This window comes from Periplaneta americana, chromosome 1, assembly GCF_040183065.1.
Source record: "Periplaneta americana isolate PAMFEO1 chromosome 1, P.americana_PAMFEO1_priV1, whole genome shotgun sequence".
Classification (NCBI taxonomy): Eukaryota; Metazoa; Arthropoda; class Insecta; order Blattodea; family Blattidae; genus Periplaneta; species Periplaneta americana.
The window spans coordinates 19,844,990-19,861,901 of NC_091117.1; the positions used below are offsets into that span (position 1 = coordinate 19,844,990).

At 35.2% G+C, this 16,912-nt stretch overlaps 1 protein-coding gene across 3 annotated transcripts in view; it reads left to right on the forward strand.

The window, feature by feature from the left end:
• The window catches only part of Spg7 (SPG7 matrix AAA peptidase subunit, paraplegin), a 431,125-nt gene that overhangs the window by 244,953 nt on the left and 169,260 nt on the right, over positions 1-16,912 (forward strand). For all 3 annotated transcript variants that reach the window (XM_069842717.1, XM_069842604.1, XM_069842683.1), the window contains one exon: positions 15,930-15,995. In XM_069842717.1, coding sequence (XP_069698818.1) covers positions 15,988-15,995 — 8 coding nt within the window. In that variant the 5' untranslated portion in view covers positions 15,930-15,987. Of the gene's footprint in view, positions 1-15,929; positions 15,996-16,912 lie in introns of those variants that run through there.

Here is a 16,912-nt window from a genome sequence, read left to right on the forward strand (position 1 = left end):
CAGTAAATGGTTTCTGAATTTAGAACACAGGTTAACCAAACAGTAAAGCAGGAAAAGTTAATTATCAGAATTTCATAAAAAACACCTTTTCCAAAGCCTCCTTAGTACAGTACCATGTTACAAAAATCTGTAGATGCAGTAACTAATGTATGTGTAATTATGATAGTTATCTTTAAATAATTCGAAAACCATTAGAGATATCTCAAAACAGATTGCACCATTGTTTTTTTTTTTTTTTTCAGAAAATTTCACATGGTTTTGAGTACTTACATGACACACTTTCCATTTAAAATTTCAAAGTTTCATCCAAAATGACGACTTTTGAGATAGCTGATGGCTAGAATCTAATTACCTTTGTAATAAATTACATAAAATAGTATATTATTTTGTTTTATTGAGGAATTACTTGACAATAAGTTTATTACGTACAATATATTTAACTTTATTTCAGTCGGTAATTATGTATGGAATTATAGGATGGGGTAGTTCATTTAAATCCAATTTTAATCCACTTTATTTATTACAGAAGAAAATAATTAAAATATGTCTTCATAAACCTATTGATTTTCCATCTCGAAATTTGTTTCTAGACTTTAATGTACTTAACGTGAGACAAATTTATTATATTGTATTAATAAAATTCATACATAAAAATCGAAATAATTTTGAATTCTATTCTCATAGTTATGAAACAAAAGGTATGAATTCTTTAAAATTGTTTGAACCAAAATGCAACACTGTTACGTATTTAATCATAGTAGTAATTTAGGCCCAAGAATATAACAAATTTATATTTAAATATCCTAATCTTGTCAATTCTAATAGTTCTAGTATTAAATTAAAAAAGTTATGTATGGATTTTATAAAAATTTAAAAGTTGTCAATTTAAATTTATATCCTACTAGTGGCTTGTGCAGCAAATGCTGCTGCAAACTAAGTTCGTTAGACGTTCAAATAAATATTTTTCAGATTTATTTTCAATGAAGAATACTTGTCTTTTTGATAGTTATTTGCTTCCATAATAATGAAACATACTCCCTCTGAATGGATTTTTTTAGGCCAAATACTTTTTCTTGAACCTATCCAACTTCAGTTTTTGAGTTTCAACGCGAAAACGCAAGTATCAATGTCAGGACGATAGCAATAGCTATTTCAGGTCATTGTGGATTGTAGGCAAAAGTTAAAAAAATGTCAGGTTTGCTAAGCTTTCGAACAATAGCATTCTCGTATAGCTGCTGCATGTAGAACTTGAAATGTAGAGCGTAAAATCATTTTATCCTACTAAGAGATCTTGCTGAAATGATCTGGAGACTAAAAAATTTTCTAGGCCTCTTATTTAATCAGTAAGTAATACCTTTTGATCTTTCGTTAGGAACTGTAATTTTTGCGCTCTCTCGAGCCAATACTGAAGACAATGACACATAGGCCTATCAATATCTACACTACGCCGCCATTAAGTAAATGGAAAAAGACCCAACCCCACTGGGTTAATAAGTATACAAATATTTGAGTTTTAATAACAATATTATTATCTCACGTAAGTTTTTTAGTTATATATAGCAGCCACTCAGTAAGTTATAGAAATGAAGATCTAAATTAAGATATTCTCTACATTTACTTACATAACCACAAAACGTTTCACGTTCATGTCATCAATATAGCATCAATATTATGTACAATTAATGAAAAATAGACGCATCATGATATTAACTATAATAATATTTAATTTCTAGTGGTAACAATGTCATCAAACCACCTCAAGTTTCGTAGATTTGAATATCCAATACACAGCTGTACTCAGAAAATTATACACTGCAGAATCAATTTTTAATAACAAATTGAATTGAGCTCTAAATATGTCGGCAATCCTGGAGGTCATGACCTTCGTGTAATAGCCTATTGTTTATTGTAGTTTGTGTTTTGTTCTGAAATTCAATGAAGTCGGCCGTGATTCAATAAAATTAGTTCTCAAAACTGACAACAGATGGATTTTGGAAAATAGGAAAATTATGTAGGAAAATTGACATTTCACTGAAAACTGCTACTTTTCCGAAAAACTTTGGATGCCAGGCATGAAAAAGAGGGGTCACTCATTAAAATCCGTTCAGCCGTTTTCCCGTAATTTCCATTACCAGTTCAAATTATATATATAGATAATTGCACAGTAGACATAAGACATTGTATTGTATAATTATTAATTTCAATTCAGGAATCCTACCCTGAGCACGAGTTCTAGTCTTTCAGGGGCGAGCTAAAGTTTTTCTGTATATATATATTATGTTACAATTATTAGCAAAATAAAAAATAAATAAATAAATGCATTAAATAAATAAGTAAATAAATAAATAAATAATGTGTCGCTGGTAGAGTATTTAGTCTTACAAATACCGGTAACACCTATAGTGATCGAAAATCAAGCATATGGAAGATATTTGTAGACTTTGCAGACTTTTGATTCACTCTGTAGAATCAGAACTAATCCTTGAAAAAGTTGCGTATATTTTCATATGTGTGATACTGTGTGTCATGATTGTATGTTTATGTGAGGATGCCTCAATCTTGCCTTGCTTATCTTGTAGTCTGTCACTACAGTTCGTACTTTACGACAGTCTGGTCAGGACTTCAGCTGAACAATGCCATGTCTTAGACTCAGAAGCTTTCTAAATGTCTGACGATCGGAATTATTTATTGCTTCTTAGAGGGAATCTTTCGCTTCCAGAGTACTGTAACTCAAACACAGCTGCCACTAATGTCTGTATTCTAGATTAAATTTAACAACTACATAAAACGCAAATTAAAATAACGTAACCAATAAATTGTCTCTCCTTCTATCCCATATCCCAGTGCTACAGCAAGACCTACCACACTGAATTTAGGCCTCATGCTGTTTTCCTACTTTAGAAAATTTTGTATTGTACAGGCTTACTAAAAAGGAAATAGACACTTTCAATATTTATAAATTCAAAACTATTAATGTTATCAGGAACCAATTTACACTGTTATTATGGTAATTCTCCAAGTTTACTTTGGAAATTCACAAATGTTCAATATGTGCTCCTTCTGTCACACATTAAGAATGATAGTCTAGACCAGGTCTGCACAAGGTTTGCGCTCTCCGAGCCGGCTCACAGCTCATGAGCGGAATGCAGATATTAGCTGCGCTCTGTATAAGGGTGGACTGGAAGAAGGGGTGATCTCGTACAAAATATACACAAAAGGAAGTACTATTACGAGGTTCATGAAATGAATTTCCGTTCAGGGTTTGCAAAACTATATTGGGCTTATTAATTAATACAGAAATATTTATTTTAATAATAATAATAATAATAATAATAATAATAATAATAATAATAATAATAGGGTAAACTAGGGACTGTTGGACAGTCGGGCATGTTGGACACTCCGTACTTTAACGTGTTACCACGCCACTTGTGGGCACCACATTCTGCTAGAAGTCAATGACGGAAGTAGCTCCACTCGTGGCTACTTCCGTCATTGACTTCTAACTGAATGTGGTGCCCACAAGTGGCGTGGTAACACGTTAAAGTACGGCGTGTCCAACATGCCCGACTGTCCAACAGACCCTAGTTTACCCTAATGGTTTATTTTAATTGGCAGAGTTAAGGCCATTCGGCCTTCTCTTCCACTCAACCAGTATGATAGAAAATTACTACAATGCTGTGAATATGACATAATTAATACAATACAATACAATATAATACAATACAATTCAAAGCAATACAAGACAATATAATACATAATTAATATAATACAATGACAATTCTTTTCATCTTCACAACACTAATAAAATTATTATGTAATAATAATAATAATAATAATAATAATAATAATAATAATAATAATAATACTGATAATGATGATGATAATAATAATAATAATAATAATAATAATAATAGTAATGATAGTCATACCTAAATTAAATTAAATAATTAAACTCGATCACAATTATAACTTCAATTTGACTGCGCCCGTAAGAAATCGTTTAGCCTTTTCTTGAAAGTGGTTATTGTCTGGCAGCCCCTAATCTTCTGAGGTAGAGAATTTCATTCACGGGGAACTGAGACAGTAAAAGAGGATGAATAGTTGGATGTCCTATAGGCAGGAATTACTAGGATTTGGCTCTCCTGTGACCTGGTGTTTAGATTGTAACTGGAGGATAAGTAGTTAAACCGGGAACGAAGATAATTTGGAGTAGAAGTGTGGAGAACTCGAAAGAGAAGAGACAGCGAATGAAGTGTTCTACGGTTACTAAGTTGCAGCCAGGATAAAGATTTGAACGAGGGTGTAATGTGGTCAAATTTGTGAACATTACTGATGAATCTGACACACATATTGTGCACACGCTGCAGCTTGTTCGAAAGGTCAGTTGTCAAGTCTGTAATAGAAATTTTACAGAAATAATAGAAATTTTATACCTACTTAAATGTACAATATCATTTTGTTATATTTTTATTTATCAGTACATGAAAACGCGGGCTACTGATCGTAATGAAACATCAGTTACAGATGTTCGATGCCTGCCTTTATTAATGTTGATAATAGAAAACAGTTGCTCACAAATATAAATGTTGAGCCAAACATAGCAACCATTTTCACAGCCAGCCTGTGTAGTCGTGGATATTATTGCTAATGTTTAGTCTTGTAAAACTCAACCAGGCTAGTAGTATTATTCAAACGATCTTTAGCCCTTAGCCCACATTGAAGATCAATAAGTCCGAACTGAAAATCGTTAAATGTTATATTTTATTTAACGACGCTCGCAATTGCCGAGGTTATATCAGCACACTTAAATACAATCGACCTGGCCCGGAATCGAACCCGCAACCTCGGGCATAGAAGGCCAGCGCTATATCAACTGCGCCAACCAGGCCCACATGTAACTTATATGACATTGTTTCAACTGGTGTTGAAGGAATTTATTATGATAACTTTAAACTTCTTTCCAATTAAGAACGATTTTTAGTAGGTTATTTTACGACGCTTTATCAACAGCTTATGTTATTTAGCGTCTGAATAAGAAGAAGGTGATAATGCCGGTGAAATGAGTTCGGGGTCCAACACCGAAAGTTACTCAGCGTTTGCTCATACTGGGTTGAGGGAAAACCCCGGAAAAACCTCAACCAGATAACTTGCCCCGACCGGGAATCGAACCCGGGCCACCTGGTTTCACGGCTAGACGCGCTTACCGTTACTCCACAGGTTTGGATCTTAAGACAAGATCTTGGAACCTAGAATTAAATTCATTTTGAATTTAAATTAATATTTGCACATAATCGTTTAACATGGCTTCATCACGAGTAGATTCTATCGTTCGAAAGTAAGCCATAGGCTATTACCTTCCCGAAACTGACTTACGAAAAGTGTAAGTTTACAACTGAAATCCCGTAATTTATTCAACATATCCCTGAAGAGAAGTTTTTAAATTGTTGAAGATTAATATCTTTAGTATCTTTATGTCTTGACTCGTAATGACGCATTATGTTACGTTTCTTTCTACCTTTCAAAATGTTGTGGCAGATAAAGCACTGAGTATTTACTCTAGCAGCTATGAAAAAATAAGCATTTTCCCATGCAACATTGAAAGAATTTGCTTGATCACCACTTTTCTGTCTTTTAGATTCCTCCATACTGTACTGTAGCAGTAGGTAAGCAACGTGAAACAGTTACTGAGAATAGGCCTACACACTGCACTCCACTAGATAGCTGAGTGGTCGTTTCCCTCTCCTCTACCTATATCAAGTCTATGTCATTCTGACGTATCTTCCTCTCCGTTTCGGCGAGCGGTAAACACCGCTCTCCCCCCCGAAGGAGAGCGCGCGCTCGTTGAGCGCTGTTTGTGCAGGCCTGGTCTAGACTCTAGTTCATCCCAAACCCGGTATAACATACCTGCTCCGACACTTGCCTCAGCTCTCGTGATGGGTTTGGTACTAAATAAATAGTAAACAGACCAGTGCCATAGCTGCGTGGACTAAGGGTCATTCTTTCGACCTAGTCGACCTGGTTGGCAAGTTGGTATAGCGCTGGCCTTCTATGCCCAAGGTTGCGGGTTCGATCCCGGGCCAGGTCGATGGCATTTAAATGTGCTTAAATGCGACAGGCTCATGCCAGTAGATTTACTGGCATGTAAAAGAACTCCTGCGGGACAAAATTCCGGCACATCCGGCGACGCTGATATAACCTCTGCAGTTGCGAGCGTCGTTAAATAAAACATAACATTTAACATTCTTTCGACTTGCGTTCTGGATTGGGCACTGACTCGGGTATTCATGAACAAAAAAATTGTCTCATGAAATTTCGGCCAGTGTGTGTAACTTAAGGGGAGAGGATGGTATTTTTTGGTGAAAAATGAGTAAATTAAAAAAAAAAATCTTTAAACTACTCTGTGATATTTGTGGAATGCATAGCATAACATTTTGTGGGTATTTGTGCCCTTATCGGATGTTGAGTCGCCATTTTTAAACTTCCTGCGTTATGCATTTTTAAATCACTCGCCCACTTTTATTGTTGTTTCCGGTGAATTAAATTTTCAAAAAAAATTTTTTTTCATTGAAATACCTTTTGATATGTGTGAAATGCATTGCATAACATTTTGTGGGTATCTCTACCCTTATCGGATGTTGAGACATCATTTTTAAACTTCCTGCGCAATGGATTTTTAAATCACACGACCGCTTTTATCGGTTTCCAGTAACTTCATTTTTTTTCTTACATTGCCAGACAAAAATGGATATAATTTCTGAACTATTAAAGATACATGCATGAAATTTAGAACACACATTCTTTAGACTATTAGGAAACTTTTCTCTGTAACAGAATTTTGTTAATTGATTTTTATTTTAAAAATACGTCCGTTTGTTTGCAAGAAAGGAAATCAGAAAATTGTTATTGAATTGTAATAATTGTTTATTTTACAAACGTAGGGACTAATATCAAAATTGTGTTACAGACAGTTTGTAGAACATGCCTTCGCAAATACATTGCAAAAAACTGTTTGAATCTATCTATAAAAACGGTTTAGATATATCGACTTTATTACAATCCTGCATTGGGTATATTATTTTTCAAATTTATCACCTTATGATGAAGCAGATATTGCTGAAAAAATATGTAAATATAATAAAACAATGGGGATCATTAATAAAATCATGAAACCCTCACTAGTACAAAGACACACAAGAATAGGCTTGTATAAAACCTTAGCACAGCCAGTATTAAGCTATGGTAGCGAAGCGTGGACTGTGAAGAATAAAGATGTCAGTAGAATAACAGCAAGTGAGATGAGGTTTATGAGAGCAACAGCTGGATATACTCGCTGGGATCATAAAAAAAATGAGGACCTAATGCAAGAACTTCAAATAGAACCCATTATGCAGTTCATCAGCAAATATCAACTTCAGTGGAAGGGTCATCTCGAACGAATGAATCGATGCAGAATTCCAAAAGCACTGCTTCATTACCATCCATATGGCAAAAGATCTCTAGGCCGTCCAAAGAAGAGATGGACTGAAAATTCTAGTTTGAGACCGTAACAGGCCACTTGGCCTAATACTTGTTAGGAAGATGATGATGATGATGATTTTTCAAATTTGGGCCCCCAAATAATTTTTTTTTTTCAAAATATTTTTATTTTGTTTAGTTGCCACAGCTATGAGCTCTCTACATACAAAAAAAATAATATTTTACACCAAAGAGGAAAAACGTTTTAAAAAATACCATCCTCTCCCCTTAAGGGAAGAGGATGATATTTTTTGGTGAAAAATTAGTAAATTTTCGAAAAATAAGATTTTTTCCTTAAAATACTCTGTGATATGTGTGGAATATATTGTATGATATTTTGTGGGTATTTGTGCCCTTATCGGATGTTGAAACGCCATTTTTAAACTTCCTGCGCTCTGGATTTTTAAATCACACCTCCCTTTGTTTGTTGTATCCGGAACTTCATTTTTTTTTCAAAACCAAATTTTTCTTTAAAATACTCTGAGATGTGTGTGGAATACGTACATTGTATAACTTTTGTGGATATCTGTGCTCTTATTGGATGTTGAGACGCCATTTTTAAAGTTCCTGCGCTCTGGATTATTAAATCACACTCCCTTTGATTGCTGTTTCTGGAACTTTATTTTTTTGCTACATTGCTAGACAAAAATCGATATAATTTTTGAAGTATTAAATATATATGTATGAAATTTAGAATACACATTCTCTAGACTACTAGGAAACTTTTCTCTGTAACAGAATTTTCCTAATTGATTTCATTTTAAAAATAAGTATGTCTGTTTGCAAGAAAGAAAATAAAAAAAAATGCCATTAAATTTTAATTTTTTATTTTACAAATGTAGGGATTAATATCAAAATTCTGTTATAGACAGTTTGTAGAACATGCTTTTACAAATAAATTGTAACAAACTGTTTGAATTTATCTTTAAAAATTGCTTAGATATATCGAGTTTAGTAAAATCCTGCACTGGGTACATTTTTGTTTTCAAATCTGGCTCCCAAAATTTTTTTTCAAAATATTTATATTTGGTTGAGTTGCTATAGCCATGAGCTCTCTACATACAAAAAATTAATATTTTACACCAAATAGGAAAAAAGTTTTAAAAAGTACCGTCCTCTCCCCTTAAGAGCTGCAGTGAGTAGCGAAATCGGATTTTGCAGGCCAACTGTAACGGCTTGGGCGGACGGATCACCATGCAGACGAAACGTTACCTCTGTACTGTTTGGATAATCGTCTGCCTCTGCTGAAGTATGTGAATGTTAGGCCAGTCGGCCCCCACGAACTGTCGCGCAACGGGTGTCTTGTCTCCTTATTTGATAGTAAACATGCTCCTTGTAGGAAGGTCAGGAAGTATCCAGTATAACTCGATTCGTCCAGCTTTTCCGTGATTGAATTTTGTTCCTATTGGAGGTTTAATTAATCATTCGATGCTTGTTTAATCCTTTCTGATCCATTCTTTTCACATGGATCTAACAGCCCATTTATTTTTGTTTCAGACCGTTTGCTATTAATTTTTATAATATCTCTATTTTGTGCATATTGCAGGAAAAAGCTACGATTTTTTTTTCCTGTTACGCCTACATCAGAATATGCGCTCACAGGTCCCAAGTCTGGCCGAAATAGTCCGCAGCAATCGATATGATATTCGTTGGCGGTTTGATGGCCTATCAAATTAATTAATTTTGCGTTTAAAAAAGGGAAACAAAATACATTATCATTGTTGTCCGCAGGGTAGCGGAATGTGGCTACGGCAGAGGCCGGCGCAGCGCATGGCAGGAAGACGCTTGCCTCCTGCACCGACTGCCATGCCGCTTGTGTTCGGTCAATATGGGGACCGCGTGTGTCCAACTCATTGGCGACTGAACCCATGGGAGGAGAGAAACCCTTGTATTAGCATCCTATCTATCTATCTATCTATCTATCTATCTATCTATCTATCTATCTATCTATCTATCTATCTATCTATCTATCTATCTATCTATCTGTCTGTCTGTCTGTCTGTCTGTCTGTCTGTCTGTCTGTCTGTCTGTCTGTCTATCCACCCACCCACCCACCTATCCACCTATCCACCTATCCACCTATCTATCTATCTATCTATCTATCTATCTATCTATCTATCTATCTATCTATCTATCTATCTATCTATCTATCTATCTATCTATCTATCTATCTATCTATCTATCTATCTATCTATCTACCTATCTACCTACCTACCTACCTACCTACCTACCTACCTACCTACCTATCTATCTATCTATCTATCTATCTATCTATCTATCTATCTATCTATCTATCTATCTATCTATCTATCTATCTATCTATCTATATCTGTCTGTCTGTCTGTCTATCTATCTATCTATATCTGTCTGTCTGTCTGTCTGTCTATCTATCTATCTATCTATCTATCTATCTATCTATCTATCTATCTATCTATCTATCTATCTATCTATCTATCTATCTATCTATCTATCTGGCTGTCTATCATCTGTCTGTCCACTCACCCACCTGTAGGACAATTTAATTGGTTTTGGAAAAAGGAAGACAGTCTAGGTACCCCGTTTAGGTAAAAGATAAAATGTTAAGAAATTTGTTACCAAAAAATATTTTGCTCTATTTGTTTTATTTTACTATAAGCCAGCAGGTATATTTTTATTTGTTAATGTTTTATGTTTTCAGTAATTATATAAAAAGCAGCAATATTGTTTCCTATTAATTTCTAACATTTTATTTTACCTGTCCTAGAATGATATACAAACTGTACAGTATAGTAAAGTGACATCAAAAATTTTTTCCTTGCATTTTAACTACGTCCTGATTGTACCTATGCAGTGTAAAATATTACCATGGAAACTGAAACTTACCATTAACCAAAGCCTGCATGATATAGTCAAAAAACAAAGTACAATAAAAATGTAAGGAAAAAATGTTTGATGGCACTGTGTATATATATTTTTCCTATTTTTGCTTATAACTTTCGGCTCAGTCATTTCCAGCCCAGGGTTCCTTATCTTAAATTGATACATGTCCCCTTCCCCATCATCCCTGAAATTTTATAACAAGACCGGAAACACTCTGTATATAGGAATGGTGATAAATACGTTATTTTACACAATTTTTATAAAATATATTCACAATATGGAAGAGTGATGGAGCGGAGAAAAATTCTCTCCGGCACCGGGATTTGAACCCGGGTTTTCAGCTCTACGTGCTGATGCTTTATCCACTAAGCCACGCCGGATACAATCCCGACGCCGTTTAGAATCGTCTCAGATTAAGCTCCATCTCTGGGGTTCCCTCTGGTGGCCGCCCTCTGCACTACGTCATAGATGTCTATGAACGCAGGACCGAAGTCCATACATGTGTTGAGGTGCACTCAGATGAGTGACTGATTGGCCGGGATCCGACGGTATGGGCGCCGTCTTAAATCACAAAGTGATTTATTACGCATATCATATATATGTTGATGTACCGAAGTACATATGATATTTCCGTGCAGATATTCTGCGTCATCACATGATGGAAGAGTGATGGAGCGGAGAAAAATTCTCTCCTAGAATGATATGCGTAATAAATCACTTTGTGATTTAAGACGGCGCCCATACCGTCGGATCCCGGCCAATCAGTCACTCATCTTAGTGCACCTCAACACATGTATGGACTTCGGTCCTGCGTTCATAGACATCTATGACGTAGTGCAGAGGGCGGCCACCAGAGGGAACCCCAGAGATGGAGCTTAATCTGAGACGATTCTAAACGGCGTCGGGATTGTATCCGGCGTGGCTTAGTGGATAAAGCATCAGCACGTAGAGCTGAAAACCCGGGTTCAAATCCCGGCGCCGGAGAGAATTTTTCTCCGCTCCATCACTCTTCCATCATGTGATGACGCAGAATATCTGCACGGAAATATCATATGTACTTCGGTACATCAATATATATATATATATATATATATATATATATTCACAATAGTTATCTTTTTATTTTACTCGTACATACTTTAAGACCTAGACAAACTTGATCGCCTGTAATAATCTAATTAGGCCACCCAACTGACTCCGCTGAATATATCCGAGACAACATGTACTGTACTTGCTGTTGTCAAAGTGCAAGTGTAGCAGGTTGCGGTACAGTACGGGGAAGTCAGTGATGAAATCTTTTCCTGCTCTAACAGATGAGCTGATAACAATTCATCGTAATCTGCACCAGGAAAGCCTGTGTGCGGAAAGTATTAAGCTCGAAAGTAAAAGACATTCCGACTGTGTATCAAATAAAATTATCGGAGCTCCAGTGTGACATATTGAAAGATAAATGTAACAATAGAAAGAGCTTAAGTGGTTTTTACCATGATTTTCCGCATACTAGATTCTCAAGATTACATAGGTTTGCTGCTACACCTAAGTTGTGTATGTTTGGATCAACACTCTTGTGCGAATAATGATTTTGTCTAAACAAAATATACAATTCCATTGTCAGACACGAACTTCACGCATAGTCTGAGCCAAATATCGCCCAGTCACTGCATCCGAATATTTGTCTTTTATTTATAAATTTAATTTAAGAGTGTTGTAAGGTTTTATTATATAATTTACATTGAAAAGAACATCGAAAAACTGGTTGCATAAATGAGAATGAAAAAATCCAAAAAATTATCACAATGAAGTTAATCCTATGTATTAATGTTTAAAGATCACACTTTCTTGAAACAGAAAAAAAAATTAATTCCGAAAGGTATAATGATTGTTTGTGTAAGAGTATTAGGCTACTGTGAAATATGTACGCTTATCATATATAAATAATAAACCATAAGTAATTTTATTAATTTCAAGAAATTATTATTTGAGATATGTTAAACAAAAGAGTTTAATACAATTTTGCTAGATTTTGCTTCCTTTTCGAGATAAAAATTGTTTTATATGAAACATTTCATGGCGCGTTTTGGGAAAGCTATTGATTTAATTTTCAATATGAAGAGTTCGCGGGAAAAACGATGAATGTCACAGTTTTGTTAAGGTTGATGTCATTATCTAATTCAATGGATCACTGCGAAATTTAATGTTGTTCTTATGCAAAATGGTAAAAAGGAGAATTATCACCACGGATACAGTAATCCTTTCCTTTATTTTCTATAGAAACAGCACTACATCTTGCAGTTACAGACTCAATTAGATCATGTGACATTCATCGTTTTTTCCGCGAACTCTTCATATGTTAAGTCAATTTAGGAGAGCACTGTATTATGATAATTTAATGATTGAAAGAATTTTAGTTCTGTCCTTTAAATATGCGGAAATTTGTTCTGAATAAATATAACTTTTCGTTCTGAAAAGGAATTTTAAAAAGTTACATTTTTTCGGATAAAATTTCTGCACATTTAGAGGACAAAACTAAAATTATTTCAACCATGTATTATCATAATAGAATGTTGTCTTAAGTGGACTGAGCATATTGGGAATTAAATAAATAACTTTCCCAATAAAATGTTTGATATAGATCAGTTTTTATCTCGAAAAGGAAGAAAAAATAATCAAAATTATATTAAACTTGTTTGTTTGAAATATCTCAAAGAATAACCTCTTGGAATTAATAAAATTACTTAAAATTCACTCAGTATAGTTTACTATAATAAAACAACATCTCTGTTTCTTTCTAAAAAGATCGTTACAATAATATAATCCTGCTTATTAGTTAGGCCCACCTGTTATAGACCTACAACTTCTAACAGTTTCTTTACAGTTAATTGTAGTTGTGGTCTGTCTGCATTAACTTGAATGAATACTATTACAGTTCAAGTTTTGGTTAAGTGAGATATGGTCCACTTTGCAATAGGTCCTCTCTACGAAAATGTCCAACGTGTAGAAATGTCCATATAGAAAATTCGTCCATGCCATAAAAATGTCCTTATCTGAAAAGGTCCACTGTCAGCAAGTCCTCTTCTTAAAAATGTCCACAAATAAATTCGTCCATTTCGCTAAAATGCCCGACAAGGAAAACTGCAAGGAATGTGCTGAAAATTTTATTGTCCTCTCAGTTCTGTTACGTAATACAAAAGATACATCTATTGTTCATCGTGAGGGTCACTATATAATTTCAAATGGTATGATGTCGCTGTAAGATATCAAAAAATTTCATTCCTATCTTCGTAACCTTGATAATTACCGACAATGTTTAAAATTCTCGTTTGATTATTTGATATAGGCTACCGATTATTTATTGGCCACTTAATATTTGTATGCCCACCAAGGACCTGGGTTACTAAATGTTCTGTTTCCGAGTCTGTTGTTGCAAATGATTAACGAATCGCGAAATGTTCACGTGATGTGCCACCACAAGTCGTTGGAATTGGGAGTGGAATCCTTCAACCACATTATTCGTGTGCTGTCCGCCATTAATTACTGATTCATAGACGTTCCATGTCTCAGGAGAAAATCTAGGAGGAACTGCTCGCCTTCGCCCTCTTGCCGGATGACCAGTAATATATGTAATTTCAATGTAATATGCTAAGTTCAAGATATCGTCCACAAATTATCATCCTCAAATCTTTCATTTAATAAATCCCAAACAAATTGCAAGTCATTTAGCGGAATAAATGGCAATCCTATAATTTCCTGTATTTGATTTCTTACTTCAGGGTTCTCAATACCCAAATATTGTGCCCTCAGACCCCTGTTGACTACATTTCTCCATATTGCTTGACTGAAGTGGAAAAAACACCCACTCACTACTGCCTAATGGAATGCCAGTCGACAAGCATTCATATTGGCGATTTCAAAATCAGGCATTGTATAAGTAGGATTGCAAGTGAGATTTAAATGTGCTGAATAATTTTTTATCTCATTATATACAGTGCGGTAAGTATTTTCAGTCTTATTTACAGTTAGGCAATATACTAAAGGAAATACAAAACCTCAAATGACTCCATGCACTGTCAAAAGCTGAAATTGATTTCGTATGATGGACCTTCTCTATGATGGGCTTTATAATATAGTGGACCACATACTGGGTGTTCAGTTCAAAGTGTGTCATGGCTCGCTGTATGCCGTCATGTAGCTAGTCGATGATCCTAGAAAATTCAATCTTCCTACACCTCCGCAGAGGTGTATTATTTATGAGCTAGAGAAGTTGCCTAGATAGTACGGCGTTCATTCAGAAGAGTACTTACCGATACGTACGGTAACGCCGGTAGTGGCAGGAATGTGAACTTTTTCGAAACGTGTACTGAAGTATTTTTTTTTCTTACTGTCGGGATATGGGGAGAGGGTTAAGACGATTACTTACGTATTTGTTGACATTAACTTCGACGATCAACATGGACACGGAGCATTTGATTTTTATTGTGGAATGTTGCCGTACGCAACCGATAACAAATACCCTGCGTACGACTTGCCCGCACAAAACGCAGTTCGAAAGAGGTTATGGTAGCACACAGACCGAACAGACCGCCATCTGTTGCTACGACGTTCAAGTTATACCGTACACGTTCTCAAGTTCAGATTGAACGCCAATAAAAATAAATCAATCTTAATACCCAAAAAAATAGTAAATAATTAAATGACAAGGGTAAAAATCTCTTCCAGGCCAAATATATTAACTTATCATAACGAAAATGTGGTATTGTACCACGAACTCAGATGAACATAAAAGAAAGAAAAGAAAGCCTAAAATAAAAAAATATAGAATTAATATCACTACCTAAAAAAAAATACAAAATAATATTCTCATAAATAAAATAATAGGCAACTTCTCTAACACAAAAGCTGAAACTCGCTTCAAATCGCTGACTCATCAACAGTGACGTCATGACACACTTTCAAATGAACACCCAGTAGATGTTGGGCTTTTTTACTCCATGGACAAATTGTATGTAGGACTTTAAATGTTGGACTATTTAGTTTATGGACATTTTCTTGTGGACCTTTTGTACTTGTGGACATTTTGTTATGGAAATTATAACCCGGAAGCCGAGTTATAGGTCTACTTTTAATCTTCTGGACACTTTACGCAAGTCTTATTCTCATTACACTCGTACATCTTTAGATCTATGCATAACCTAACTTCCCCTCACAACTCCACCCCTACAATGTTGTTAACTAGTTCATGCAGTGTACAGTAAGAAATAGTACAAGGTACTTCAACAAGACAGAGCATACTACTGACTTCCCCTGATCTAAGACAACTTAACTCACAAAGCGACGAAGCTGTGCCCCAACTTACCGTACCAACAAGTGCAATTTAGAGTTACATAAGAATAACGGACCTGCCGGTATGTAAATACTCCGGGGTTGTAAAGACCAGTGTCTGTTGCGAAGCCTGACCCGCCAAACAGATCCATTTCTTAACCAAATGCCATTCCTTGGCATGAGTTTGTATTTGCAGAGCGAACTGTTCAAGTGTTGTTCTTGTCTCTTCACAGAGGGGGCGGCGAGCGGACATCTGGGCACTTTCACGCCCTGGAACAACACAGGTGCACCATGCTCAGGTATGCAGCAGGCTTTGTCGCAGCCCCGCCAAATATTCTTCAGATAAGTAGCCTATGTGTGAAATGAATTTGCTATGTTTTGTGTTTCATTTATTTCTGGGGTGGGACATTCACTGCATTTGATACCGACCTCTTTCCTTGTCAAGTATGGAGCGATTTGCACGTATGGATTTCTTATATGCTGTTTATAGAGGAATCAGCATTTTATTATCTTCACAGTCATAATAATCATTATTATAATAGTACATTATGCAACGAGCCTATAATGATAGTAATTAAGACGCGAGTATGTTTATGAAACGAGCCCAAGCGAGTTTCATAATTTTCATACGAGCGTCTTAATTACCATTATAGTCAAGTTTCATACGACTTTTTATGCTCGATCATATTTCTAACTTGAAATTATTCATACGTATTCATGTTATTCTTACCTGACTGGGGAGCGGAACTGACCTTGTGCAATACCTCGTAAATTGTGAGATGTGCGCAGACGCGAAAGTATTGATTTTTTCCGAGAAACAAATGTCGACATTGACCTTGATATAATCTAGAGAGTAAAATAAACATTATTCTTGATATAATCTTGAAATTGAATTAGACAATGAAAAACGAGATGACAAATTGAATTTATTTGAATATTATTTACAATTAACGCTAATTATTATAGTAAAAGAACTAGTTGTCTTTCGATTGCATATCCGAAAATAATCGATACTGGCGCTTTCATATTGCTGCAATGGTATTTTCTGATTGGTGGAACACCTGAAATTTAATGAATAGGTGTACTTTAATGAAGTCCATTAAAGGGCTGCTACCAGGTGTATAATTACTACATTTCGGCATGGTCGAGCATAAAATTAATATTTAATCTGATATTTATTATCAAATACAGGGTAGACCAAAGAAACGGGAGATTT